Raw genomic sequence first — 27,403 nt, 5'->3', positions numbered from 1 at the left:
GATTAGTTAAGGAAGCTAACGAGGTCACACTATTTATCACGACTCGCTCGGCACCATTTAAAAGCTCTTTCGGTCGTGCTGTTTGGAGCTAGAGGCAAATTTCCATTTACACGCTTGCTTATCGTAGTCATAAATCTACGCTAATGTAATTATGTGGATATATGCAGGAATCACAAAGCTACTTTTAATACAGATGCATGTGCTTGAGAAATGATTCTTTGAAAATGCTAATATCTTAGAAGATAGTGTTATGTTGAAAGAGCATATCTAAGCAGAATCCCATCATTAATGTAAGCAATGGCATGAACTGATGGTACTGCAAAACGGAAGCTGCTGTATGACGTAACATTGTTGTGGAAGCTGTATGTGGGACAGACGAAAATTCCCAAAGCCTTCTAGTGTTCCTCAGAACAAGAGTATGGTTCCACTGCTCTGCCAGCTTGCCCTAAAAGTCGATGATCCAAAAACGGCTACCCCCGCCCCGAGAGTGCCAACTAAAAGCTGCGACTTTCACTCAACTGTGCAGGAAGGTTTGTCTTCAATCATCTGTAATAATATCATCTACTGCCGCAGAAATTAAAGAAGCAGACTGAATCTTTCCAGCATGCTCCAATCGCATCAAAATGACCCCCCTAAGGACAGCAATAATAGGCAAAGTCAACAGCAAACATAGAATTAGTAATACACAAAATCTTGCACAACAGGGCAATGTACACGCAATCAGACCAATCCGAGACTATAACTTTGCTAAGGTAAACAGTCTACTTCTTGCCAACTAACATGACATATTGACTGCCACAGATGATGTTTCCAAATTCTCGGATGGGAAGGGTCATTGTGGTAAGATGTTAAGACTCGCATATAGTCTTTCTAAAAGTTTGTAAGGCATCATGGAAAATCAGCATCTGTGTGTGTGTGTGAGAGAGAGAGAGAGAGAGAGAGAGAGAGAGAGAGATTACCTTGCAGCACGTGACTGGATTGATATATCCCTAACTTTGATTCTGTTAATCGTACCACTTTGGCTAACTAGAACGACTTGTTCATCACTTTCCCCATCTTCTGTATATTTAAATAAGCATGATGTAAGTAGGAAAAGTATCTGTCACAATCTATATCTTGTACAATCAAGAACGTAATGAGGCTTCAAAGTACCTGCCAATGAAAACCCAACGACAAATACTGCAGCAAGATGATAATCTGGCGGAAGCTGCAGAAAGATTATTAATCATTAAGACTGGTAAATATCATTATGGCTGCAGTCCCATGATGACTGACTGAAGCTCTTTGCACATCTTTTCTGAATAAAACCTTAAAAAGAGTGAAGATTTGGAGAGCACAAATTTAGAAGTGGACCACAATTTATTGTATTGGCTGGAAGATCAATGTAATGCTATTGATTCAAGATGTACATATCGCAAAAGGAAGTAAATTTTTTAATATCATTTTACTGTGGAAAGGCAAGAGGAATCTATGCACTGTGTCTGGGAAATAAACACCAGTTGAACGTCATTTGCCAATGATTTAGAGTGGGAAGCTTTAATGAAAATAGAAGCATAGTTTGATCATAGTGGTGCTTATTATACTGGATGTCAACTTCATTAAGTATGCAGAATAGCAGATTATCCCACTTTAGAGAGTTGAAAGTATAATTGCACATAGGATATAAAAGATGAAAGAATTGAACTGCAACAGTAACAAAGTGTATCTTGGAATGATTGAGAATCACTTTGAATGGTTGTGACATGTATCAACAATTTTACAAATAACTTTATTAGGAAGAAAGTCTTTATTTAGATTAGAGAGTCATAAAATAGTGGTCGAAAAAAGAAGAGGGAAGTTGGAAAAGTTAAATTTTCAGAATTGTAGAATTCTCATATGTGCAGCCAAATCAAATTTACAGCATTTCTTATTTAATACAAACAATTATAATCTCCTGAACTGGTAAGCATTGAAATGAAAGCAGCACGGTCAGTATGAATAAAAAAGTTAACAAAGAAGGATGTACCTTGTAACCTGACAAACCCACTCTATTAAAACTTGATAATCTGAATGCATTTACAGGTACACGCTTCCCATGACCACTTTCAGACAGAAAAAGAAGCCATGGTGGTCCAAGATTTCTACCCCTGGAAGCAGGATATATTTATCAAAGATATCAATAAATGATGCTTCAATAATATTTACATATACATGCATATACACAGGCAAAACATAAGAAAGATAAAAATAAGTATATGCATCTATGTACATCATATACGTAAATAGATACATATATGGCTGAGCGATCCTATTCACACACTTATGCCTAGGTGCACATTTATGTGATCTTGTGGGGAGAGATGCACGACTATTCAGAATAGACACATTGACCTCAATAAGGGGAAGCTGAACCCCTTTTAGGTGAGGCACAGATCTTACCTGCTGCCAAAGCTTTCACTCAATTTCTGCAAGTCTTTCTGCATTGGTGCAGGTATTATATCCATTGATGCCATTTTGTCCCCTTCCTTTAGTTTCATGGATATCACACCCCTTGTTTTCCTTCCAAGTGAGCGAAGCTGAACCAACAAAGTGGACTCATGCATAAAAACAGCTCAACAGAGGTAATTTTCATTATGTGGCAAAAAAACAACAATGAATCAGTTTCATTAAAGATCACTACTGCATGAGCATAACAGTTCATCGTGTAAAATTAGCAATAACAAAGGCATATAATTGACCTAAAATTTGCTTTAAGATAATAACAGCTAATGTAGATAATATAGGCAGACAAGGAAAAAAAATTTGAAAATGGGCTGCGATATTCTGCGATATTCCAAATTTCATTGCTAGACCACATATTGCTTGCATATGAATCTTCTAGCATATGCACAGGACAGCAGCTTTTACCAACCCATATACCCTCAGGAGCTTTTTAAGGTTTCTGGGTCCTGAATTTACCATTCCATTTTAGGATTCTTTTGCTTTTGTGAACAAATGCATTTTCAATCAATAGATAATCTAGAAATCATGGCCTCAACTGCAAAACATGCAACCATTTGACTCACCTTATTACAAAAGTTTACAATGACCATCCCTTTCTGAGAAGCTATTGCAACAAGGTCATCATTCGAACAGAGACGTACCCACTTCAGTTCATCTCCAGGTACCTGTGATCAAAAGAAATTGTAGTGTGTCAATCCTAACAGAAATTTAAATGCACAAAAGAAATTGATTTATGCAACAGAGTAGACCAGCTGTATGGAAATGATTCCTGTAACTCTGATTGTTGAGAAAGCATTCAAAGGAACTTTCTTGATATAGCCTTTAATTGTCAACATTAGCAGATATTGATCTTCAGCAAATTCACTAACAGGAATGATAGAGGTTATTCTCTCTCCATCAGACAGCGACAATAGCTATCCATAAACCAAAAAAGAAGAAATTTAGAAACCAAAAGGAATGTTAAGAGAGCTGATTAGCTGTAATTATCAGCACAAAAACATAGGGGCTAGGTAGAAGTCACCAAAGTACCTGCACTAATGGAGTGCCAGCAGCGTTTCTAGTGCACTCTGGTATCCGGTAAGCACGAGCAGAGTAAACTATTCCCTGATCACTGTAGCAAGTATCATACTGATTAGGTACTTGTATACAAAATATAGTATAATAAAGTGAAATGTAAAAACTTCAAGAAGATATTAATTGATTTAAAATGATAATTGCTAACACTTTAACAAGCCAAAATTATCCAGGTTAGAAGAGTTGGCTCTAAAATCAGTGTATGAACAGTTATGAGAAATTGCAGAATTAACACTTGGAACAGCAACAAGTTATTTAACAGTTCACACCAATTTTAAGTATATTGTTATATGTAGCAGTTGAAACAGACCTTTTCTGTTCCACATATCTGGACCAATTGTGGTGTACTGGAAAAATGGAATTGCTCAACGGATGACAGAGATTATTTACAAGGAATTGCTTTGACAGTTCTGGTTGAAAAGGCTTAGCATTTGTCCTAACTCCACAAGAATGAAAATGCACAGATTTTCTTTACTTGAGTGCCTATGAAATTGTGATTGGCACCATGGTAGGAAAGGTATCTGTCCCTGTCTTGGGGGGTTTGGATAGGAAATGAGAAAGGCCCAAGAAATATAAATTAAAAGCTATAAGAAAAGAAAAACTATGCATGCAAAAGCACTTGTTGGACACATGGCTAGGAGAAGATAACTCAGTCCTTAATACTCTGACTAAAAAAAAGAGGCCCGACAGGCATAGACCATAATTCATACTGGGAGTATAAAGCACAATCAATTGAGATGATAAAAGATTTTAAGCACAACTGGATAAAAAGTGTGTCATTGCTGGGTCTGGGAAAAGCCAAGATTTATGCAACTTTAATCTCATTACTTGAGAGGTTATTTGAGTGACTCAATACACCAACAGGGCACATTGGGCAAGCCTTATAGTCACACCAAGTAGTTTTCTCACACTTGAGCATTAGTGTGAATACTAAGTATCTTAATTCTAAGATTTCAATCTATAGTCACAAGTAGATATCAGTGAAACATATAAGTACCTGAAATAAAGGATGTGATCATGTGTATGGCAGACAATAAAGTCAGACATCAAATCATTAACTCGCATCTTTCCAACAGATTTTCCAATTGTCCCTCGATTTTGTAGGTTAAATGTGTTAGGCTTCATCCGCTTAACATAACCTTTCTCACTAAGTGTCTACCAAAAGTAACAGTATTTTGTTAGCCTTGGAAAGGAAGAAAAGTTAATTAGAAAGAAGAGAACAGTAAGTCCCTTTGGAAGAACTTATATGAAAAGATAGACATCATAAAGAAAAAGTTATATTTGATACCAAAAGCATTTCTTCGTTAGGGATGACATCTATTTCCTCTAGTTGACTATTTGCTGCATCTTCCAAAACAGAGCGTCGTGGTGTCCCAAACCTATTCTTCAAGTCAAGAGCCTCTTGTTCAATAAGCTGAAATAGGAAAAATGTATGGTAAGCATATGATTATATTAATGATGACTTTGTTCAGGAGACATTAATTACTTTCGGATTTTCAACACATAAATAACCTACCTGTATGGTTTTTAACATGAAGTATAAAAAATAGAAGATATTCAAAGTGAAGAATGGTCAGGGTTTCAAATAAGCATGCCTAGAATCATCTTGAGCATATATGGTGCAAAAGAAAAAAACAGAAAAAATGCTATAACGGTAGACATTCTCTGAAAATAATGGTGCATAAGCAATCATTCTGCCACGGAAACACATTGGCAATGACATGCCCAACTACCTCCATACCTGAGCAGCCAAATCCAACTGCCCTCCTGGGCACACAAACTGACTACTTTGAACGACTTCCGGCAAAAAGCCACATAACAAGGCATCAAGGATTGGGTAAAAGACAAACTAATATCCTCAATCTGTCTTGTTATTTAGTTGCATAAATCAGAACCGCATTTTATTTTTCTTTATCTGTGATTCTATTGGGTTTGTTTTACAATATCCTGTTTTCGCTTTTTGATGACATTTAATCCATGATGAAATTAATTGTTCTCATAATGGTGCTGTGTCAGCACTAGCTTCCTCAATTTTTCACATCCTATGCAGACACGGTTACAGATTTCTTCAAGCTTTGTCACTTAATTTTTCATCACATCCAGCAGGTATTCAAACTAGAACTGAAATTCATATATACTATCATTTGACAGCATGCAAATGTGCAATATTGCATGAATTACCTGAACTCATATCACCCATCTTAACTTTGATGTCAAAAAAATTCAAATAGTTATTTTCACTTAACCTTTTTCAACTTTCCAAATGGCACACATAATATTCATTCTATACAGATAGAAACAACTTCTTTGAATCCCTTAAACAAAAGTAATACTAGTATAAAGGGAGTAGTAGTACAGTGAAAGGTTTATATTTTTAAGATGCGTTCAGATTGTAAATGAGTCAAGCCTGAGTTTAGCCAACTCCAACTCAAGCTTGGCTCGAACTTAATGTCGAACCTAGTTTGGAATTCACACCCAACTCTGCTCAAGCCAAGTCAAGCTCAAGCCTATTTTCGAGCGGAACTCAAGCCAAGCCGGACCGAGCCTAAGCGGATTCCAAGCTTAAAACTAGACTATTTTCAAGCTAGAGTGAACCAAGCCTATTATTCAAGCTAAGACAGACCGAGCCTAAGCTGCCAAGCCTTAAAAGAGCCAAAAACTATTCAAGCTGAGCCAAAAACTATTTAATATATATATGATATTAATAAATACTATATTTGAGCCTAGCCTGAGTCAGCTCAGGCTCAACTCAACTCAACCCAAGCTGCGCCCGAGCCACCCATTTATTTTGACACCCCTACTGGCTACTAGACACTTTTGTAAACTCAAGTTCAGAATAAAATCCATTTGTATTCCAAGCCCGACAAAACCCTAGGGCCAACAGAAATTGACCTGACCCAACAAAATTCAGGCTGTATTGACAGAGTCATCTGGACTAGGTCTCCTGTGCACAAGTTCAGTTATTCAGATCAAATGAAGTAGATTCTACTTTTAAATTGAAGTCTCAAGAAATAGTCTAAGGGTGAAATGAAATAATCTTGGTTAAAGTCTTAACTTTAAGGATGGCTACAGATACTAACTAAATTGTTCTTGTGCCCCTCACTTGCACTTGCACTTTCACTTCTCACCTGTTAAATCTATGGTTCTTCAATCTACTACCATCCATAAGTCAACATGCCTCGACATGATAAAGTATGGCATTCCAACAGTCAATCTAATTCGCAGGTTCAAACCCCAGTGAAATGTAGTAGTTTAATTGGGACACCATAATGCTCTACTCCGCACCCAAGAAAAACAAAAAAACAAAAAATCTAATTAAAAAGGTCCATCCAGAAAAGAAACACTTATATGCACATAATAAAGCAGTTTGATATGTTTTCAAGTCAATTAATTACCTGGAACATGAGCTTCTTGCTTGACAAAAGTTCGTTTAGCTTAGAAACTTGCTCTGACAGTGATCTAGCTTCGTCTACAAACTTTTTTCTCTATAAAATGCGGGAAATGTTGTAACTATGATAGGGATTAGAAAAGATCAAAATAATGTGACAACTTTCGAAGCAAAATATAAGATTCAAATACAGACAATACCTCAAGAGAAGTAAGTTTTCTCAAGGTTATATCTAGTAGAGCTTCAGCTTGCTTCTGAGATAAATCATATTCTACAAGTGAAAATTGTAAAACATTAGAGGTACCTAAACAAACAATAAAATTTGGCAAATAAACCTGAGGGACTCAACCTCAAGGTACCAGATGAACAAGCCATTTAAGAGTTTGTTACTTATTATACCCTCAAATTTCCACCAATAATTGCGTACTCAATATAACGCCGGTTAACCATGTCATCTCATGTCATCTCATGTCATGTCATGTTAATGCTGGTATTTCAGGGTAAATGAAGGATCCAATTAACACAGAAAGAAGCACACTCGAAAAAAAAAGTAAAAGTGTTATATCATTTCAGCAAGGAAATCTGCCACATCCTTAACCCAATTGCTTTTTCCATCCTCTATTGTGTGGTTAACATTGTCTTAGAAAACAGCCGCATAGGCTGGATATGCCGCCACATAGGTGGTGGATTCTACTCATGGAATAACCTCTCTACAACATGGGTAAAGCTGCATAAATCTTACCTCCTCAAAACCAGTACTAGCAGGACCAATATGCAAAGATGATACAAAATGTCACCATAGTTTAACATGTAAAAGTGAACACCTCTCTTGGAGGATCCCCCAACCACTATCACAGAGTTGGCGAAGGAGAAAAGGGCAGTGAAGAGGACAGATAATCCAATCATGAATGTAGAGCTGTGCCATTTCCCTTTTCCTCTTTTCTTCCGAGCTTACTAAGCCAAACATGAAATGTTGAGGTTTGGCGTCAACTTCTCTCCTATGAGGTTACATATCAACAGGATATCCACTGTTGAAAGTTGAAACAGTGTGCTCAAAGCCTCAAACCCGCATCAATATCTGGATATGTTAAACTTCTCATAGGAGTATTCAGATAAAAATTCCTATGATAATTTAACTTTGAAACACAGACACACCCATATTCGGGCAAGCTTAGATAGAACTGGTTTAGATGGTGATATCCTAGACTCCAAGCTTATCTCCATAGCTATCAAAAGAATAGTCCGACAGTTAGAAAGTCACTTGTTCTTAACATGTCACTTGTTCTTAACATTTAAATGAGTCCATGTTCACACTTTATGTTTTCAAGATCAAAGAGTGACAATGATGGAAGAATAGGACAACCTAGATTGTCAGAATTTTCTTTTTCTCACTTTGCGAGATATGAAGTCATCTGAGAACTACAAGCAATAGGATAAAACAAAGCATTTAAACAATTAAACTGTACTTGGATCAAGAAATGAAGAAAAGAAACTCCCAAGTAATATAGAAAAGTATTCAGAGCGTAATAGCATATTAAATACAAGTTCTTACCCTTCACCAAAGCAGCTATCGCCATTGCATTATTTGAGGTTTCTCTAATAATACGTATCATAGCATCCAAATTGTCAAGGCCCACCATGATACCCTGAAAAAAGAAATTAGAAAACATGAATGATCAACATATTAAGGACAATAGATTAATGTAATCCTAACATACCTCTACAATATGTTTCCTTTCTTGTGCTTGAGAAAGCTTAAACCTTGCACGCCTTTCAATAACAGAGCATCTGAAGTCAAGGAAAGCCTGAAATGAGAGATAAAATTGTCATCAGAGGTAATGCGACAGATACTCATGAAGATAAATAAATGCGGGGTGAGTTTCTTATGCAAGTCAACAATGTCACCGGTTTCTGCTGCAAAATGAATGTTGCACTTATTTCAATTTGTTTTATCATTTTATGAGGATGACCTTTTTCGTCAGCCACATGACATTTGACTGTAAGAGCTTAGTTAATGCTTGCTTGCAGCAATTACTAAGATAGAGGTAAGGAAAGGCTATAGAGATCCCATTACTACATTGTGCTTACATTAATAAAACTGATGTGGGTGATCAACAAGTAATTTCATATTCAGTAGCCATTTATGCAACAAATTTCTTTGTCTTACAAATAATACTTTCCATTAATAGTTTGTCACAGACGACTGTTCAATGTAGTGTTATCAAGGGAATAACTTGAACTGTTAGGTTCAAATGTCAGCACAAAAGGAAATGTGTATACCTGAAGCAATTCTTTCAATCCCATTAGCTTGGGCTGCCCATCAAGAATACTGAGAAAAATTGGATAGAAAGCCATTATCAGAAGATTAATATGCAACTACATTTATTCACAACATTTTAAATTATATAACACAGTGTTTAAGCTTGCATTTAGTTTAGTTTGATATACATACCCTACCATATTGCAGCTAAAGCTAGATTGCAGAGCAGTGTGACGAAATAGGTTGTTGAGAACCAAGGAAGGATCAGAACCTCTTTTTAGCTGACATGGAAAGTAATATAAGGAAGTGAAATGGCAGCGTCAGACAAAAACAACTTTGACAATCAGTTGAGTGTGATACTTTAGAAAGCAAATAATATATACTAAAAAAATGCAAAAAGGGGGATGTACTAGTACAAACCTCTATGACAATACGCATGCCAGATCGATCACTTTCGTCACGAATATCACTTATGCCTTCTAATATCTGAACAAAAAATGGCAAACAAGGAGCAAAGTAGTTGGTGAAAAACAAGATACCATGTCAAATTTCCATCTAGAAATCGTCAGGGAAAAAAAGCACCAGGATATTCGGTTAGTTCTATAAAGGGCATCAAGTATGGTTATGAGCTAAGTGGCAAATTTACACCAAGGATAGTTTCCTAAGACTGGTGCAGGAATGGGCTTCCTGGGAGGTTTCAAAGACTGTAATATACAAAACTGAATTTCCTGGTACTATAATGTCACTGCAGTTGGGTAAAGTAATCAATATTTTTTAATTAGCTCCTAGTGGATCTATGAGTAAATGCCCAAAATTATCCTACTAGATGCCCAAAATGATCATATGACCAGTAAGTCAAACCACATATTTGACTCCTAACAAAGGTGAAATCACATAGTTTGATAATGTAAAACCTTGCAACAACATCTGCTTCTATTCTCTTAATAGAACAACTTACTGAAATATGCTAAAATTACAAATTTATCGCCATCAAAATACCTTATCTTCCACGAGATTAGCAATTTTCTCCACAAGTGCAGATTTATTTGTCTGGTAAGGGATCTGCATCAAACATAAACTATATAAATGAGAAGACTGTCATTTTATTGAGTAATCTATAGAATAATAATTATTGGCAGCAGAATTCTAAATGCTAGAAGTATGATGAGATGCAACCTCTTTGATTATAATGGCATTGCGTTTCGTTCTTTCATCAATCAATTCAACATCGGTCTTTCCTCTCACAATTATGCGGCCTCTTCCAGTTCTATAAGCTTCCAAGATTCTTAAGAGGAAGAAAATTATGCGACACATAGTTAGATACAGCATAGTTAAACTTCAAACAACAGAAAATAATTAAGGAGAAAAAAGTACCCAACATTGCCCATGATTAATCCGCCAGTTGGGAAGTCAGGTCCAGGCATATATTCCAGCAGTTCTTGTAGCTTTTGCATAAAAGGATGACAACATGGAAATATCTCAAAAACTTAAAATCATAACAAATACTCCACCAAGTTTAAAGGAAAAGGGTGCACAGCAGACGTACAGTTGCTTCAGGATTGTGGATCAAAGCAGACAGTGCATCAACAAGCTCACCAAGATTGTGTGGAGGAATATTTGTTGCCATTCCAACCTTGTAGAACAATGAAAGGAACAATGAACATCAAATCTAGTTCATATATCTTCTCTAGTATATGTTGTGAGACTTTATTTATGCGAAAGGGAGATGAAAAGAAATCACGTGTAAAAACATATAAGAATTGATACCGCAATTCCAGAAGAACCATTCAACAATAATGTTGGGATACGAGCAGGCAAAAGAGATGGTTCTTTTTGTGAATTGTCAAAGTTGGGGACAAAGTCAACCTGCAGATAGATCAGCAAATCAAGTAAAGGAAAGAGGTGCACTGGTAGGACGGTCAAAAATATGAAGAATAGAGAGACCTACAGTATTTAGTTCTAAATCAGTCAAGAGCATGGCTTCTGTAAGTGCCTGCAAAAATGGCAAGAAAATTATGGAAATCATTATAGCCGTAATTGCTAATTTGCTTCAATAAAGAAACAAATATTGTAAATGCTTCAATGTCCATGAAGCATAGGAAGAAGTCGTAGAACTTCATGTAATGCATGTAGGCAAATACAGTATGCCAATGATCAATTTCAGATCCTGCTTTGCAGTCTGTTATGATCAAGTTAATGAAACATGAGGTTAAATTTGTTTGCATTGCAATTATATTATTATACTTAATATGCAATGTATTCATGTCGTATCAGCTAATCAAATAAGCAGTATCAGCTATCAAAAGTGACCATGTCCTTTTGGAAGCTCAAAATTTATAATTCAATAACATTCAAGGAGAATGTCAATAGAATGTGGATAATTATATCTTTAGAAAGTGACAAAAAACTGATAACTAAATTTATGAATCAAACTACCTTTTAATCGATAATTGAAAACATCCTGAACATTATAGAAGCCCGTAATGTATTTGTGTAGTAACAGCTAAGAAAATAAGCAGTATCAGCTCATTATAAGTAATTAATTGAAAGCTCAAAACTTCATAATTCAATAAAATTGAAAGAGTACAGCAATATAATGTGGATAATTATATATCTAGAAAGTGACAAAATTTATGAATCAAAGTATCTTGTTGTCAAATTGGAAACATCTTGAACATTATAGAAGTCCCCTGAGAGGAGGAAGGCGTTGAATCAAGACCAAACTAGAAAAAATGGATACATGAATAGATAAAAATTCCAATTATAATGTCCTGGATAACTTAAATCACACACAACAAACACACACGCACACGCACACGCACACGCACACGCACACGCACACGCACACGCGTGCGCGCACACACACACACACACAACCAAGGTTCCAAATATTGTTATCAAGATCAGGCATCCGAAAAAACAATACATATCAGTCAGATCGACATACCGGTATCAAACTAATTTTTAATCACGTAAAATTCTAAATTTTATTTTGAAATATAAAAAAACCTAAAATTACTCACATCTAAAGTTCAAAAATTTTAAAAATAATAACATTTTCTCACTTTCTCTTGCACTCTCTATCTCTCTCCCCTCTTGCACACAAATTAAAAAAAATCTCCTTTCTCCCACTCTCCCACTCTCTTCCATATATCTACCATTTCTCTCACTTCCTTTTACTCTCACATGCGGTCTCTCAGCACGCATCGCCTTCACCAATTCAACCTCTGTCAACCTTGATGTTTAGCTCCTCATTGGCGCTAACCCCAATAACTACACGCGCCCCAAGCTCTTCTGCGTTGTCTAAGCCAACCAGCCCAACCACACTGGCCACGTTGACGTCCACTTCATCTTCTACAACCTCACTAGGGAGGAGCAGCAAGTCCTTATCGCCCTTGAGGTTATGGGATATCAGCCGATCTGGACAAAACGGGTCCAATATGGACCAAGATCAGTCAATGCCCATCGAAATCAGTCAAGAGACTAGTTTCGAGGTGGGATTGGGACTAGCTATGGCCGATCTCGATCCACTTCAGCTGATATGGATCAGGGATCAGTCGAAACTGGAAACTTTGTTACTAACCCTTTTCTAGTACTTGTGCACCAAGAACTACAGCTAGATAATAGTATAATACTATAATCAATCAGCCACATTATGCATATTAAGAAGTTTCTTTGAGAGCACACAAACATCAGCCAAGTTATGTACATACATATATAAACTATTTTACAACATTAAATCATATCGATAAGTTCCTCCGAAAAATGACATAAATATCTGACCATCAAAAGGAAAGAATAAAAAATTTGAAAGGAAATCATATATTCTACAGCTGAGATTAGATAAACAAGAAGTAAATGCAACAACAAGGTAAACCTACTTCCAATCTGCACTCAGTGTACCGCATTGCAGCAGGAGGATCAGCATCAATTGATCCGAAGTTTCCATGTCCACGGATGAGAGGACATCGCAAGGAGAAGTCCTTCAACAATAGAGAACATGATAAAAGAATGAGACGAATATGCAATCTTTAAACAATCTGACAAGTATTGTTTGCTAAATCAGCTAGCATGGCTAGTGTATGTAAGACAAACAACATGCCAATACATGCGATTCATTGAAGAGTCTCCATATAGCGGGCATGCATAATGTCACATTCCATGGTACTTGCCATGCCAGCAACTAGGAGCATACCCCCTTATTGTAGCCAGTAAATTCTTGTAAGTCAATTTGTTGAGAAAAAATGAATCAATTGATTAATATGGACTAGCCCTTGAAGTCATGAAAATCACATGATGCCAAAATGAAAAATGTGTGTGACATTCACAAATGGAAATAAACAGAAAGAGGTGGAGGAATTAGTGACCTGTGCCATCCGGACCAGCGAATCATAAACAGCTGAATCCCCATGAGGATGAAATTTACCTAAAACCTGCAATCACATTCAATTGCATATAAACCGAAGTAAATAAATACTCCAAGACCATTGCTACAGACAAATAAATAAGTACTCATAATTGTAGACTTATCAAAGATGTAAAAATAGGATAATGCAAGCATGCAACTAGCAAGGCCTTGTCGAAAGAGGGCCACCCTCATCAGCAGTCAGGTTTGATTAAATCCAGTTTGTCCAAAAATAATTGAACTTGAAGGGCCATCAATCAAAATGGTCAAACCGGGGTGAACCAGCCTGCTTATATTGAAGATTAGATTCAGCATTGAGCTCCGATTCATGCTATTTCTTGATGAGACATTGAGACAATGATGATTTTAATATTTTATCAACTCACTTGGCTCTCCCAAAAAGATTTTCAACCAATTAAACTCCATGAACCCATCCTACTTGGAACTTACAATAGAGGGCTAAACCATTTTCAAGTCTAAATCAACTCTACAAATCACAATCCACATTCCTCGGAACCTAGAGAATTCTGTTTCTCATTTTCATGATAAGAGAAGAAACAGAAAATGACTGCTAAACCTAGAGAAAATAATAGGATTAGGAGGAGGAAAAACAAAGAAAACAAAAGGAAATGAAGAGAGAAAAAAGGCAGTCAAAATTACTTTTCCATTTAGCCTTTTCATTTGCTGGTTTATGCTGACAGAAGTCCCCAGCTTTTCAGGTTAAGAATGCCATAAAAGAAAGTGCCTTTCCAGTATTCTGCCATTAAAGGACCTTATTGTATGATCATTTTCTCAAAATATGAGTGAATTTAGTTGTTTACAGTTTTGATACTTGGACCAAGTGTAGGTCAATAGAGAAAAATCAGTTGTTCTTAAAATATACATTGCCTACAAAAAAAAACTTTCTTTAATTACCTCACCAACGACTCTAGCGCACTTCTTGAAAGGCTTACGAGATGAAAGACCAAGTTCATGCATTGCGAACCTATAATCAAAGTTAGATACATATCAAAAGGGTTTAAGATCAGTTCAAGAAATAGAAAAAAAGAAAAAAAAATCCAGAATAAAAACTAACAGTTCATTACTAAAGAATGACTATAAGACAATCAAAAACACAAATCCTCAAGTGAGCAGTTTAACATAAAAAGCAAGAATTATCTACCATCAGCTAAAAAACCTAGTGTAACGAGCAACAATTCTGTCATAAATTTCAGCAAAAGCCAAGAGACTTTGCGGTTGGAAATGGTTATTTTATTCTGCAAAAGTCAAGAATTAGGATAGGTGAGATGGTTGGAAAGTACATTAACTTAATTTTTCATATCCATTATCCTCCAGAAAATTAAGATTGTATAGTACTAAAAATTCCCACTTTTAGTGACAAAACCCTCCCTACTATGAAATGGGTTTTCAACTGCCCCACATCAGGTTTTGTAACTTCTCCTACCTGGCTATATTTCTACGCGTTTATTACGCTAACAAGAGACTACATAGAGAGGTTATTAAATGGATTTATCAAAGTAAATTTCAGAAGAATGGAAGGACTCTCAAGAAACCTCAAGATAACTAATCTTAAATGAAAAGAATCCAAGATACCAAGAACCGAGTAGAAAAAAAAAAAAAAGTTCAATTCCTCACAGTATCCTCCTGTGCACTGGCTTTAACCCATCGCGGACATCCGGCAATGCACGGCCGAGCAGCACTGACATGGCGTAGGCCATGTAAGCATCCGTGGCCTCCTTGTGGAGCTCCGTGGGAACAATCCTCCCATCACCATGGCTACTCCTCTCCTTCACCGCGATACCCCCATTTCCCCCCTCTCCACCGTCCTCTCCCTTCCCTTCCTTCGCTGCGACGACGGTTTCCTCCTCTCTATCCCTCCGTCTCGACCTAATGGGTCTTACGGACCTCCGGGGGGCAGCGGAGAGGAAGCGGAGCTCGCCAGCGAAGCGGCGACGTGAGGTGGGAAGGGAGAAGGAGAGGAGAGGGATTCGGGGGCGGAAGCGATACAGGGAAGAGGAGGTTAGGCGGAGTACGTTGGAGAGAGCCATTGGAGAATGGAGGGCAAAACCCTCAGTATTTTTCTCTTACTTTTTTCCTTCTTTTCTCTCAGAGGGGCTCTGCCATTAAAGAGAGGAGGGTTTTGTGAGGGTTTGTGAGGGTTCGGAGCGGGAGAGGAAGAGAAAACGTAGATAGACTTTCTTGGAGCGCTGTCATAAAACAATAAGGATAATTCCACCACAGCAACAAAAAAAAAAAAAAAGTTCCTTTACACATAAACACTTATAATTATTTGGTAGCCAAAACAGATGAAATTTTGATCTGATTTTTGTTTCAATCCATAGTCATCTTCTTCCTCCGTATAATCTCACTTACTAAACTTCATAGAAATTAATTCAGGTTTAATAATACTTACTGTATAGTTGGCATAATCTTTAAGAGAAAAGAAGAAAATATGGTGATATACTTTGAAATGAAATAAAAGTTTATATAAGAGGGAAAGATTATTGTTGTCTATAAAAAATTAAAAATAGAATAATTTAGCCTGGCACCATCTTTTTCGAAGCCATCATTGAAAAAGATAAAATGACTAAATACCCCTACTTATAATGGCCACAAGATTAGGTGAGAGCCTAGCTCGTCCGTGCTTGGCTCGGTTTGCTCGTCCAATTTGGCCCGGAAGCTCACCTGTTCAACCCACCTGTTTAGCTCACCCGTTTAGTCCACTCATTTAGCCCACTTGCTCGGCTCGCTGGATGATCACATCTATTGTGGCCTCATGGGTGAGTTGACAAAGTAAGTCTTTTTATTTTTGTTAATTTCTTAGTTTACCTTCGAGCCCTAAATATTATTTCTCATTTTTCTCTCTCATTTGCGGCAGCTCTCCTTCTCCCTTCCATGGTGCATCTCCTTTAAGAACTCTTTGTATATCGACTGTTGTTGCCCTTCCCTCTTCATCAATATCCTCTACTCTCTCTCTCTGGTGAGTCCTTCAAGTCCCATCTTACCGACATTCTCATTCGGCAATTTGAGGTGAGAACCTAAGATCTTAAAGTGAGGCAACTACAAGAGATGAAGACCTATGAGGAGGGGTTGAGGGAGTTGCTTGAAGAGGTGGATAGACACAAGCGCTTATTTTTTATCCTTTACTTTATTATCGTATGATGTATTTTTCAGCCAAGTGTGGAGTTTGTGTCCATGGTCATTGTTGTATCTTCTATTTTTTTTCTCATGTATCAAATTGTATCGGATTGATTGAAGCTAATAAAATGATTTATTTACTGACTTTCTTTAAAAAAATAATTAATGACTATAATCTAGTTTTGATGAAGAAAGTTTATGGGTGTTGTTTGCTTTGAGTTTAAGAACCCCTTGAACTTGAACCGGTCAAATATATATTTTAATATTTTTTATATCTAATTAAATTTACTCTATAAAAATTTAGAACTAATAAATGAGACTAACTAATATGAGTACGGCTGTTTGGGCCATGTATTTTGTAACATCTCTATATGCCTTTTGGGTTGGGCTTAATGCAGTATATTTTGTTACTGTGCTATTATGACTTGCCGTATTCCGGAGCTTGTTTAAACTTTAATAAGTTATTTTCCTACATGTTTTCCACTTAAAAGGACAATAAAAGGGTATAAATGTAAATTAATTCGAACGATATCAACAGTGATTTGTTGCTCTATAAACAAACCATTTAACTCGCAAGAATATATTTGTAACTTACGATCGACCGCACCAAGTAGAGCGTGGAGATGAAGACAATCCCCGTCCTTCTCTTGGGTTGCGGCGGCGTCGGTCAGCAGCTGCTCCACCACGTCGTCAACTGTCGATCTCTTCACTCCAAACAGGCATTTCTCTCTCTGTGTATATGTATTTCTACTCCCCGTTTAGATTTCAAAAGGACAGCTGCTTGATTGAGATTTAAACTTTTTTTTTTGTTGATTCGCACTAGGGTTTGGTTCTGCGAGTGATAGGGGTGGCTGATAGCCGATCGTTGCTCGTGGTGGATGACGCTACGACGATGGAGATGGACGATGCGTTCTTGATGGCGATTTGCCGCGCCAAGTCTTCGGGCTCACCCCTGTCGTCCCTTCTTGATATCGGTATTTTTTAAGATTTCTTATAGTTATTGGTCGGTAAAATTTTGTATAATTAGAGTTCGAGTGTCCCAGTCTCAGTCAGATTTTAACAGAAAATTGCTCGTGGGGCGTTGAAGAAAGCAATATTTAGTAATTTCTTTTAATAAGAATATCCGTTACTCACATATTACCTTATTGATCTCTATAATCAAATAATTATGTCCTTTTTCTTCAGTACTTATCAAGTGTTACGTTAAAATGGGTTGGGTTCAATTACTTCAATCATCATTTTGATTTAAGTTAGATATAAACTATTAGATTTTGATCCAACTTATAATAGAAGTAATTTAGTAAATTGACGGGTATTGTTAAGTTCACCAAAGTATAAAGTTGTTACCCAGTGAAATGGCAGGCTGTTATTTTTCTGTTACTAATGTAGGGTGGTCAATCTATAAATAGTGAAAATGCGCGACTTGAGTTAGAAATTTGCAATTAAGTTAATAATGCAGTACAAGATTGTCTTATTAATCAATTTGTTTCAAAGTATGATGGATTGCTAATTTGTGGAACACTATGTTCAGTGTGACTGCACTTTAAGTTGAACTTATTAATTGACTGTTTTTTTTTTCTTTTGGAGAAATAATTTAGTAATTTAATGTCAAATTTAGTAATTGAATTTCAAGTGTGAATCTTCATTTTATAATCTAACTTTTACAGGGGTTTGGATACTTGATTTCAGGACAGTGCCAGTTATTTAAGGATTTTAATGCCACTATAAAGGTCATTGCTGTTGCTGGTCTTCTTGGGAGATCCACTGGTTCGTAGAACTTCTTAGCTGAGATCTTGTTTTGGACCTTATATATGCTATGTGGCTAATATATGATAAAGCATTGGACAATATGCCTAATGTTATGTTTTGTTGGTGTGAGCAACTATAGAAGCCTCGAAAGATTCTATTTTCATTCTTCGTGCTACTTAAAAGGTATCTGGAACCTTCATTTGTTTGTTACCTCTAACAATGTCTTCTTCCACTGTTACTACCAGGTTTGGCAGTAGTTGATTGTTCTGCCAGTTCAGAGACTATTGATACATTAAAGCAAGTCTCGGGCCTAGGTTGTTGTGTTGTATTGGCAAATAAGAAGCCACTTACATGTGGAATTGTAATCTAAACTCAACTTTCTGCAATTTATCATTATCTTTCTCTTGCAAAAACATTGTTTATTGATATCTAATTAATGTGTTGAACCTTCTCAACAAGTATGCTTCTTGTAGTATTATTGATGACCTATTGTTTGGCATGCAGGAGGATTTTGACAAGCTTACCTTGCATTATCGTGGAATTCGATTTGAATCAACTGTATGCTCTTATTGCTAGTCATTACAGTTATAAGCTTCCTTGTTCTTTGAGTGTGTTGTAGTTGTTTGGGTTCGCTCACGGCTCTACCCTGCATATGCTTCTTCTGATGTTTTTCTCCTTTGCTGTCATTCTATTTGAAACATTTTCATTTTAGTGCCAAATATTAGTTGAGGTAATGCAGGAATGAGGGGGATTTATCTTAGAATTCGAGGAATTTGACATTTTTAAAAATGATGAGTTCACATGTCATTCCTTAGAAATGTGATTTTTATTGTTTCCAGAGCTTAATGAAAGATAGATTCATTTAAAGAGCTTTGTTAAATGTTACGAATCATATATCCTTATGCTGTAAATTTTGAATGAGAAAGGATGTACTTCAACAGCAACAGAATGTTGAGTTGTAAGATAGTCATTCTAGATTCATGATATTATTTTGAGAGAGAAGTGGGTGAGGCCCTGCTATATCTTATTGAAATTTTAAAAGATACAAAGAGAAAGGGGAGCTAATGAAGTTATAAGTTATAACTAACTTCTATACCTAGGTGATTGGTGTTCTTTCACTGTTCTCATCACTAATATATTCTGATGGTGATGTATTACAAATGGAAAAGAAGAAATATGTGTATATCTACATATATATTCATAACTGTGGCTCACCAATTTACATATCAAGCAAGCCATAAGCGCAAAAATTATGGAAAAACAATGACATCATGCATCTGAACTATCAAGTCCTAGTGAGCTAGAACTTTACAAAAGAGAGATCTAACTATCTTCTATTGCCCATGATTATACTTTTTTCTGGGCATTATTCTGAGAAAGTTAGCATTTCCTTTATCTAATTTTAGCACTTTCAGATTCATCCCTTTGGATTCTTTGTGATGGACTAGGTTTCATCAGAAAATGTTTGTTTTGCGTTCTTCTTAGCGGAAATCTTTTTCTTTCCAGGTTGGTGCTGGTCTTCCTGTAATTGCTTCTGTAACTCGTCTACTCATGTCTGGAGACCCCATTCTCCATATTATTGGGAGCTTGAGTGGTATTTAATGATTCTAATTGAAGAAGTTGCTAATGCAGCAATGGAATTGATAGTTGGATTTTATATATCTTTTCTCGGTAAACAATGATAGGTACACTGGGTTATGTGATGAGTGAGCTAGAGGATGGAAAACCATTCAGCCAAGTTGTTCAAGCTGCTAAATATCTTGGGTATACGGAACCAGGTCTTAAGTTGTTCCTTGCAAATCTCAGATTCATGTGGTGCATAACTGCAGATATGGTAGAATTACATTCGAAGGGCATCAAAATTCATTTTAGCATATAAATTAATCTAGAATATTAGCTTTATTCAACTGGAATTTTATCTGGGATTTTAAGTGATAAGACGTTTTTTATCATGAAATTCCACTTCTTCAACTGCATCCTTTCTTGCATTAGATGATACTCTTTCGTGTAAAACTTTTATCTTAATTTCTTGTATCTGAGCTAACATTTTGATTATATTTCTATGCGTGACTGCCATATTTTAAATACCTTCCGCATCTGTTGACATCTTATTGTACGAAATAAAGTCATAACACGTAACTTTTTAAACTTCTTGGCCCAAACACATCCTTTTCTCTGACTAACTTTTTAAACTTTGTGCTGCCTTCATCTTTTGCACAGAGATTATTTACAAGAACAACCCCCTGATCCACTGTGCGCATTACCATTATAGTGTACAGTAGTATGCCCATTCCCTGTCCATGGTGAGTTCATTTGTATCATTGATAAAAGTTTGAGAATGTGGAAACTACTTCCCTGGTAGAGAGTGCATGTTTGCTAGCTTGAATAGGGGGTTCAGTTTGAGGCAGAGTGAGATATGTTAAGTTGAAGATAAATGCAACTGTGATATCTAGTTATGGAGAAAGTTAAGAGTAACTTCCTTTTGCGCAAGTAAATTATTTGATAGTAATCTCTAGTAATTTACTTTCGAAGAATGATTATCTACTAGAACTTGCTAAATACCTTGTTAGTGTTAGAACTAGAGTGGTACTACTATAAGTGTTTCCTTTCTTTCACTTTTATAGCAAAATGCCATTTGGTGTTTTTTAGCTGTTAATTTTCTCCATGTTTGCAGATCCACGTGATGATCTTAGTGGAATGGACGTGGCAAGGAAGGTAAGGAAGAAGAAACCATCTTCAACAAAATGACTGCTTGAAGTTTTACTCTATTGCTTCTGCTTCTTCATTATGTCAGAAAGATGTTCTGTTTTATTTCCTCACATACATGTAAATCCAATGATATGTCCAGCTTTCATTACTTTTCTGGGTCTATTATTCCAGTTATTGCTTTCTTTATGCCTTAATGAACTTATTTTGTGTAACCAATAAGAATGTCAGAGGTTGGTCGAACATCTGTCAGTACACATTTTCATAACAGAAAAACGAGTAATAACTGCCTTCTGAGAAACATCTGCAAGTAATATGATTGTTTTCATGGTTTGTACGAAAACAGGCATTGATCCTAGCAAGACTGCTTGGGTGGCGGATTGACATGGATGATATAAAGGTGTACACTCCAAAACTTGTATTTACTACTCCGCTGCGTTATTTTGTGATTCATGCAATAATAGTTTAGGTTAAGGCTATTTCTCACTTATTGATGAAGTAGGCAAGTTACATCAAACTCAGATCAATTGAGACTGCTAATTGAGTAGGCAAGTTACATTTTAATATTATTTAAGCAGAAATTTTTCTCGGTTTTCATTGCTTCCCTTTTTCAGGTTGAAAGTTTGTATCCTGAGGAACTGGGCCATGGCTCAATGTCCACAGAGGACTTTCTAGGAAGTGGTCTGTCACAACTTGATAAAAATATAGAAGAAAGAGTTAAAGCAGCCTCTTTGAAAGGGAATGTTCTTCGCTATGTTTGTGTGATTGAGGACCACAGGTATACTCCCTAATGCTCGATTATTGTAATTTACTGATGTTTTTCAAGCTGATTGTGCAGCCAAATTTGTGAGAAAAATGTCTTATTTTATAGTTATAAAGTTATCTTAATTTGCCCACTTTTGTTTAGCTTTATATTTATCCATCTTGGCTACACAAGTGATTACATCACCCAATTTTGTTCTTGGCTGAAAACCCAAAACAGTCTTTATCAGTCAAACAGGAAGAAAAAGAAAAAAGAACACAATATTTGAGTTCATAGAGATCAGTTTACATCTTTATGAATTATGAGGTTCTGAATATTCATAACTGTTATTTATAACCTTTTCATATTCTCTTACACTAACTTTACTCCTTCCAACTTGCCTTTCGAAATTTGAAACTTGGGTTAAACTTAAGCGTGAGAGGCTCAAATTATGTGAATAGTCTGAAGAAGCATCTGATAAAAGTCCATATAGAAGTCTAAATAGATTTTTGATTTTTTCTCTGATTTTTCTGTAGCAAAACTATACATCTCTATCCACGGTATTTCTATGGGTACTAGTTTAAATGAGTGTACTGTAATACAACTATCAAAGAACTACCTATTTCTTAGTATGCAGTAAAAGCTTCTTCATGCAGGTGTCAAGTGGGCCTCCAAGAACTTCCAAAAAATTCACCACTAGGGAGACTAAGAGGAAGTGACAATGTGGTATGCTATTTTTCCTTCCACTATATTAGTTATTTCTTCTGTCATCAGATGGTTTTCATTTTTCCCCAACTCTCATGAATTGGGAAGAGAATTTTTTTCATATTCTCTCACTTGGTTTGTTCATCATAATACTCTCCTTCTTGGCCCTCAAACAGTGCACACTTTTTATATACTAGAGACATATTATTTACATGCTACAATTCATTTCATAAGTTGTGAATTTAGATATCCAGAAGTTGCAGATGCCTAATTTACAGCTTGTTTTCCTTTTGCAGGTGGAGATATACAGTCGGTGTTATAAGAGCTCACCTTTGGTGATACAGGGTGCAGGAGCTGGCAATGACACCACAGCTGCAGGAGTCCTTGCTGATATAATTGATCTGCAAGATCTTTTCAAGTAAGATCTCTAGCTTGTTATGAGATTTGCATTAGCATTAGGTTTAGGGTGCAGAATGTTAGCAAGTTTACGACAGGAGCATGCTTAATCTGCCCCAATTTTCTTGTATAAGCAGGTTATTTTAAACTAGTTGCTAAGGATAAATCATATAAACTAGTAAATAACAATGAAGGGTCGATTTTATTATGCAGCTGCACGTGATTTCCCTCAACTCTTTATGAAGGACCAAATATTCAATCTAAGAACTTCAGGCTACATTTTCTTTCATGGTACTTAATCATCTTAGAATGTAATTTACAAGGACCCATGAGTGTGAGACTCGGATTGATTGAGTAAAATGAACTAAAGTCTGGGCATCTCTCCAATTAGGAATTGGTTACAATGGGCATCATTTTGAATGCAGAATAATTTCATGATTCTCACATTACCACTATTGGAAACAAATAACTAAAAAGTAGTCTAATCAATAAACAACTTATGTTCATTCAAAGTACAAATTCTGCATATTGAAGTCAATTATCAAATCATTACGTGAACGCTCAACTAGGTCAGGCTTCACTCGTTAGTAGATCATGAAATTAATGAGTTTAAGAAGTAAAATGCTAGATACACATACAAGTTTGACATGGCACTGTTTGCAAAAAATGGTTTCAGCATGGACTGGTGTACATGTCAAAGAAAAAAGAAAATATGTACATATTAAAGCTAGTCAATTACATTGGATTTGAAGCCTATTCATGATTGGTAGGTGACCTTCCCATAAGTAGCATAATAGGTGCATGTCCATGGAAGGGACAATTACTTGGAAATGCACAATATCTGGAAATTCTAGAAGGGGCAGTAGATCAGGTTTTACTCAAAATAGTGAGAAAAAAAAATTTGGTTTGTAATGAGAGAGAGAGATGCGTTCAAGACATGCTTACTCCATAATGAGGACAGTTAAGTTGTCCTTGGTTATTGTTAACATTTAATTAATGGGGAAGGTCATTGATGACTAGAGGTTGGCCTTGCCTAAGCTTCCATTAAGAGTGCATTTATTTAAGTGATATAAAATGAGACTGGATTAGTTATTATAATTGACAAAGACTAAGATCCTGGACTGAATGTCATGTCCTAAAAGATAGGATATAGCATACCACATATCACATTTGGAGTGGGATGATATATTCTGAGTAGAGGAATTAGGGTCTTATTACTATATGTATTTATATAAGAAATAAAAATTTAGATATTTTGATATACAGGTAACAAACTAACAATTTAATTACTTATTTTTTTTTAAACTTTTATTTAATATTTTATTAATATTTTGAGCTTTAAAATTATTTAATGTATTGCTATATTAAAAAGATTTAATTTTTTATTTTTTATTTTATTATTATGAATTATCCACATTAACTTTATTTTATTATTTCTATTACTTTTGGTTTTAGTTCTGATTATTTTTAATTGAATGCGATTAGTTTGGATAATTCATATTTGTTACAAATAAATATTTAATATTAACTTTTTAATCTTTTATTTTAAAATGCAAAAGAATTTATTTTAATGATATAAGTTAAGTTTGAGATAATCCGCATCAATTTAAATTATAATTGGTGTTATTAGTTTTCTTTATCGAAGATAACAATGTAATTTTTTTTACTTATATCATTCATATTCTTGTATAAACTAATTAGTGGAATAAAATTGGAATATGAGATTAATTAATTTGTTTTGATGCTAGGGATGACTTATGGAATATGATAAAATATGGAATATGAATGTAGAGATGACTTATGAAATATGGAATATCATAAAATATCATAAAATAATATGAGCCTAGGGATGACTTATGCAATCCGGCAACTAAACATACCCTAAGGATTGTCCTTAACTCTTAAGATAGAGTTTCAATACCTACAGAAAAAAGAGCATTACCGACAGGAGATTTTTTTACAAATGACAAAAATAAGTATCTTTATAAAGAGCAATTGCTGGAACTGAAGAGATTAAGAATTAGAGTTTACTTCTTGGTGGAGCTTAATGGTTGCTATACCAATATAAATGTTGAATGCCCAGGGTAGGATTGAAGGAGCATCCACAAATGTTGATTTACTTGTAAGATGATAGACTTTAATGCAATATAATTATATTGTGAATATATTTTATCTCTATGGTTGTGAATATATTTTATCTCTATGGTTGTTTCCTGATCGAGAATCCTCAATACAAATGTTTGTGCCTAAGTTTATTAAAATCATACTGTTTTATGATCTGGTCATATTTTATCATACATATCTTATGTAGCACGCTTCCCAACTAGCTGGTTGAGCCTAGCATAACTCCAACAAATGCATATAGTTTGGTATGCGTGCCATCATCAATTAATAACCCCAATCAAACCCATTCTTCTTTGCGTTGCTATGTACAATTATAGATCCCACTATAACACATCTCACCACATCGGATAATTGCTAAAGTAAAAAGGAAGTAAAGTGAGAAGTTCTCATTGTCCCAGTACTCCACCACTTCACTCTTGGAACTATGGCTCTCCACCCATCATCCATCATAGCCATCATCACCACATGCATAGTTCTCTACGTCGTAAACGGTCAGGCCCAGGTGCCGGCTCCCTTAGGCCCAGATTGTATGTCGGCACTGTTAAATGTAACCGACTGCCTCACATACGTAGAAGCTGGCAGCAACTTGACGATGCCTGACAAGCCATGCTGCCCGGAACTTGCGGGACTTGTTGAGTCTAACCCTGTTTGTCTCTGTGAGCTCCTCGCGGGAGCTGCTGAGTCATATGGCATCAGGGTTGATGATTCCAGGGCACTAGCATTGCCCAAAGTCTGCCGTATTGACACACCGCCGGTCAGCCTGTGTTCAGGTTAGTGAGGTAAAGTTGGGTAGTGCATGCTATATACCAATCATTTCTGTGGTAGTCCTGATCGCTGATCTACTTGCCTCGATATATCTTGCAAGTATAAGGGGTTGGATAAAAGGTGACAATAAATTCAAATATCTAATTTGTGCTCATCAACTCTCCTTTTGTATTATGTTCTAAAAGTATTTCCACAGTTTGAAGTTTAATCAGCATTATTGGACCAGCTTATACCTGCCTGACAAGATAGTGATTATACTTTTTTGTTTCTCCCAATTAGTGGATATGTACTATGTTAGATATTTATAGTGATCATGCGTATACATGTACAACGCCACCCTCATCCATCATCCAAGTTTTCTTTGCTCAGCAAACAAATTGTTTGTTCGACATAGAATGATTTAATTTTTATGTATTTGCTAACTGGCATTACATGTCATTTTGGTCATGTGTAGGGTTAGCATTGATGGATCTGAAATTTTGGTGCTTAATTAAGTGATGCTTGCAGCTGTAGGAATTCCAGTTAGCTTGGGCCCTTCTGTAGCTCCAATGAGTGGCATCCCTTCTCCATCCAGTGGCGAGCCACTATTACCAGGTGATTACTTTCCAAAATTATTCTTAATCATAACTATAAGTAATGTAGTTCAAATGTGTACATTTTCTCTTGTAAAACTTGTTGGTATCCAATTTCCTACAGGATCATCAAGCGCTCCAGTTGCCTCACCACCAAAGAGCAATCATGGAGGCCAAGTATTGAGAGCTGTCAATATTGCTGTTCTTTCCTGGCTATCATTTATCACAGCTGCCATAGGAATCTTCTAAGCTTCTCAATGGCTTGATTTATCCCAGCACTAAGTTGAAGTTTGCCTTCTTTTCTTGTGTCAATTGGAACCTTCTACTTACCACACGATGTGATCTGTTACTGTCATTTACTCTCTTCCTGTGATTTCGTTACATACTTGTCCAATAAATTGGTGTGGCTACAATAGGGTGTGAAGCATTTAATTCCCATGGTCTTTTGTGATGCTCTTCTTCTTGTTGACGTATCTCCAACGGTGAGCATTTAGTCTAAGGCGGTGATTTTAATGGTCGACATGTGACATTTATTGAACAATTTACTCTCAACTGCCTCTATCCCTTGTTTCTGGTGGAATTTTTTTTTAATATAATTTTATGTGAACGGTGGTTAATAATTCAACACAATGAGCCAGGCCAGCAGGAGGAAATAATTGTGCTCTATTCTTTTGCATGTATACCCCCTCAGAAGCTCCTCGTTTGCTTTTAAAACCCTCCAAATTTTGTATTTGCATGAATAATCTTCAAAACCTATTGATTTTGCACTGATGCCTTTTGAGTTATTTATTTATAATCTTATGTTAAAATCTGAAGCAAATAACAAAGGTGTTCTTATTTAAGAGCAATGTATACGAAAGAAATAAATTTATTTATCTTTTTAACCATTAAATAGATT

The 27,403-nt window shown here is 35.9% G+C and overlaps 2 protein-coding genes across 4 annotated transcripts; one reads left to right on the top strand and one right to left on the bottom strand.

The window, feature by feature from the left end:
• Nucleotides 1-200: 200 nt before the first annotated feature.
• On the bottom strand, nt 201-15,870 carry LOC140790583 (DNA gyrase subunit A, chloroplastic/mitochondrial). The gene is made up of 27 exons (XM_073140715.1): nt 15,244-15,870; nt 14,524-14,593; nt 13,571-13,636; nt 13,085-13,186; nt 11,152-11,196; nt 10,971-11,069; nt 10,750-10,836; nt 10,578-10,648; nt 10,380-10,488; nt 10,203-10,265; nt 9,624-9,689; nt 9,396-9,484; nt 9,224-9,272; nt 8,662-8,748; nt 8,496-8,589; nt 7,144-7,214; nt 6,951-7,040; nt 4,844-4,969; nt 4,553-4,710; nt 3,511-3,592; nt 3,231-3,395; nt 3,045-3,146; nt 2,419-2,555; nt 2,006-2,126; nt 1,153-1,207; nt 960-1,059; nt 201-632 (listed from the first exon to the last, which is right to left on the bottom strand). Exons 1-27 carry the CDS (start codon nt 15,654-15,656, stop codon nt 539-541), a joined length of 2,811 nt encoding a protein of 936 aa, XP_072996816.1. The 5' UTR covers nt 15,657-15,870; the 3' UTR covers nt 201-538.
• Nucleotides 15,871-17,305: 1,435 nt separating this feature from the next.
• LOC140791032 (uncharacterized) lies at nt 17,306-26,937 on the top strand. 3 transcript variants are annotated; one of them, XM_073141382.1, is made up of 14 exons: nt 17,306-17,465; nt 17,570-17,720; nt 18,436-18,513; nt 18,741-18,856; nt 19,000-19,053; nt 20,002-20,089; nt 20,181-20,273; nt 21,170-21,210; nt 21,548-21,601; nt 21,816-21,979; nt 22,600-22,669; nt 22,945-23,066; nt 26,441-26,527; nt 26,630-26,937. In XM_073141382.1, exons 1-13 carry the CDS (start codon nt 17,370-17,372, stop codon nt 26,457-26,459), a joined length of 1,146 nt encoding a protein of 381 aa, XP_072997483.1. In that variant the 5' UTR covers nt 17,306-17,369; the 3' UTR covers nt 26,460-26,527; nt 26,630-26,937. The 3 variants fall into 3 exon arrangements, with proteins under 3 accessions (XP_072997483.1, XP_072997482.1, XP_072997484.1); XM_073141381.1 differs by having other exon boundaries at nt 26,388-26,527; XM_073141383.1 differs by lacking the exons at nt 26,441-26,527; nt 26,630-26,937 and adding an exon at nt 23,258-23,398.
• Nucleotides 26,938-27,403: the final 466 nt, after the last annotated feature.

The sequence above is a fragment of the Typha latifolia genome, chromosome 6 (genome assembly GCF_019914945.1).
Source record: "Typha latifolia isolate L0001 chromosome 6, TyphaL0001v2, whole genome shotgun sequence".
In the NCBI taxonomy this organism is placed as follows: Eukaryota; Viridiplantae; Streptophyta; class Magnoliopsida; order Poales; family Typhaceae; genus Typha; species Typha latifolia.
This window is presented reverse-complemented; position numbering and strand designations above follow the sequence as displayed.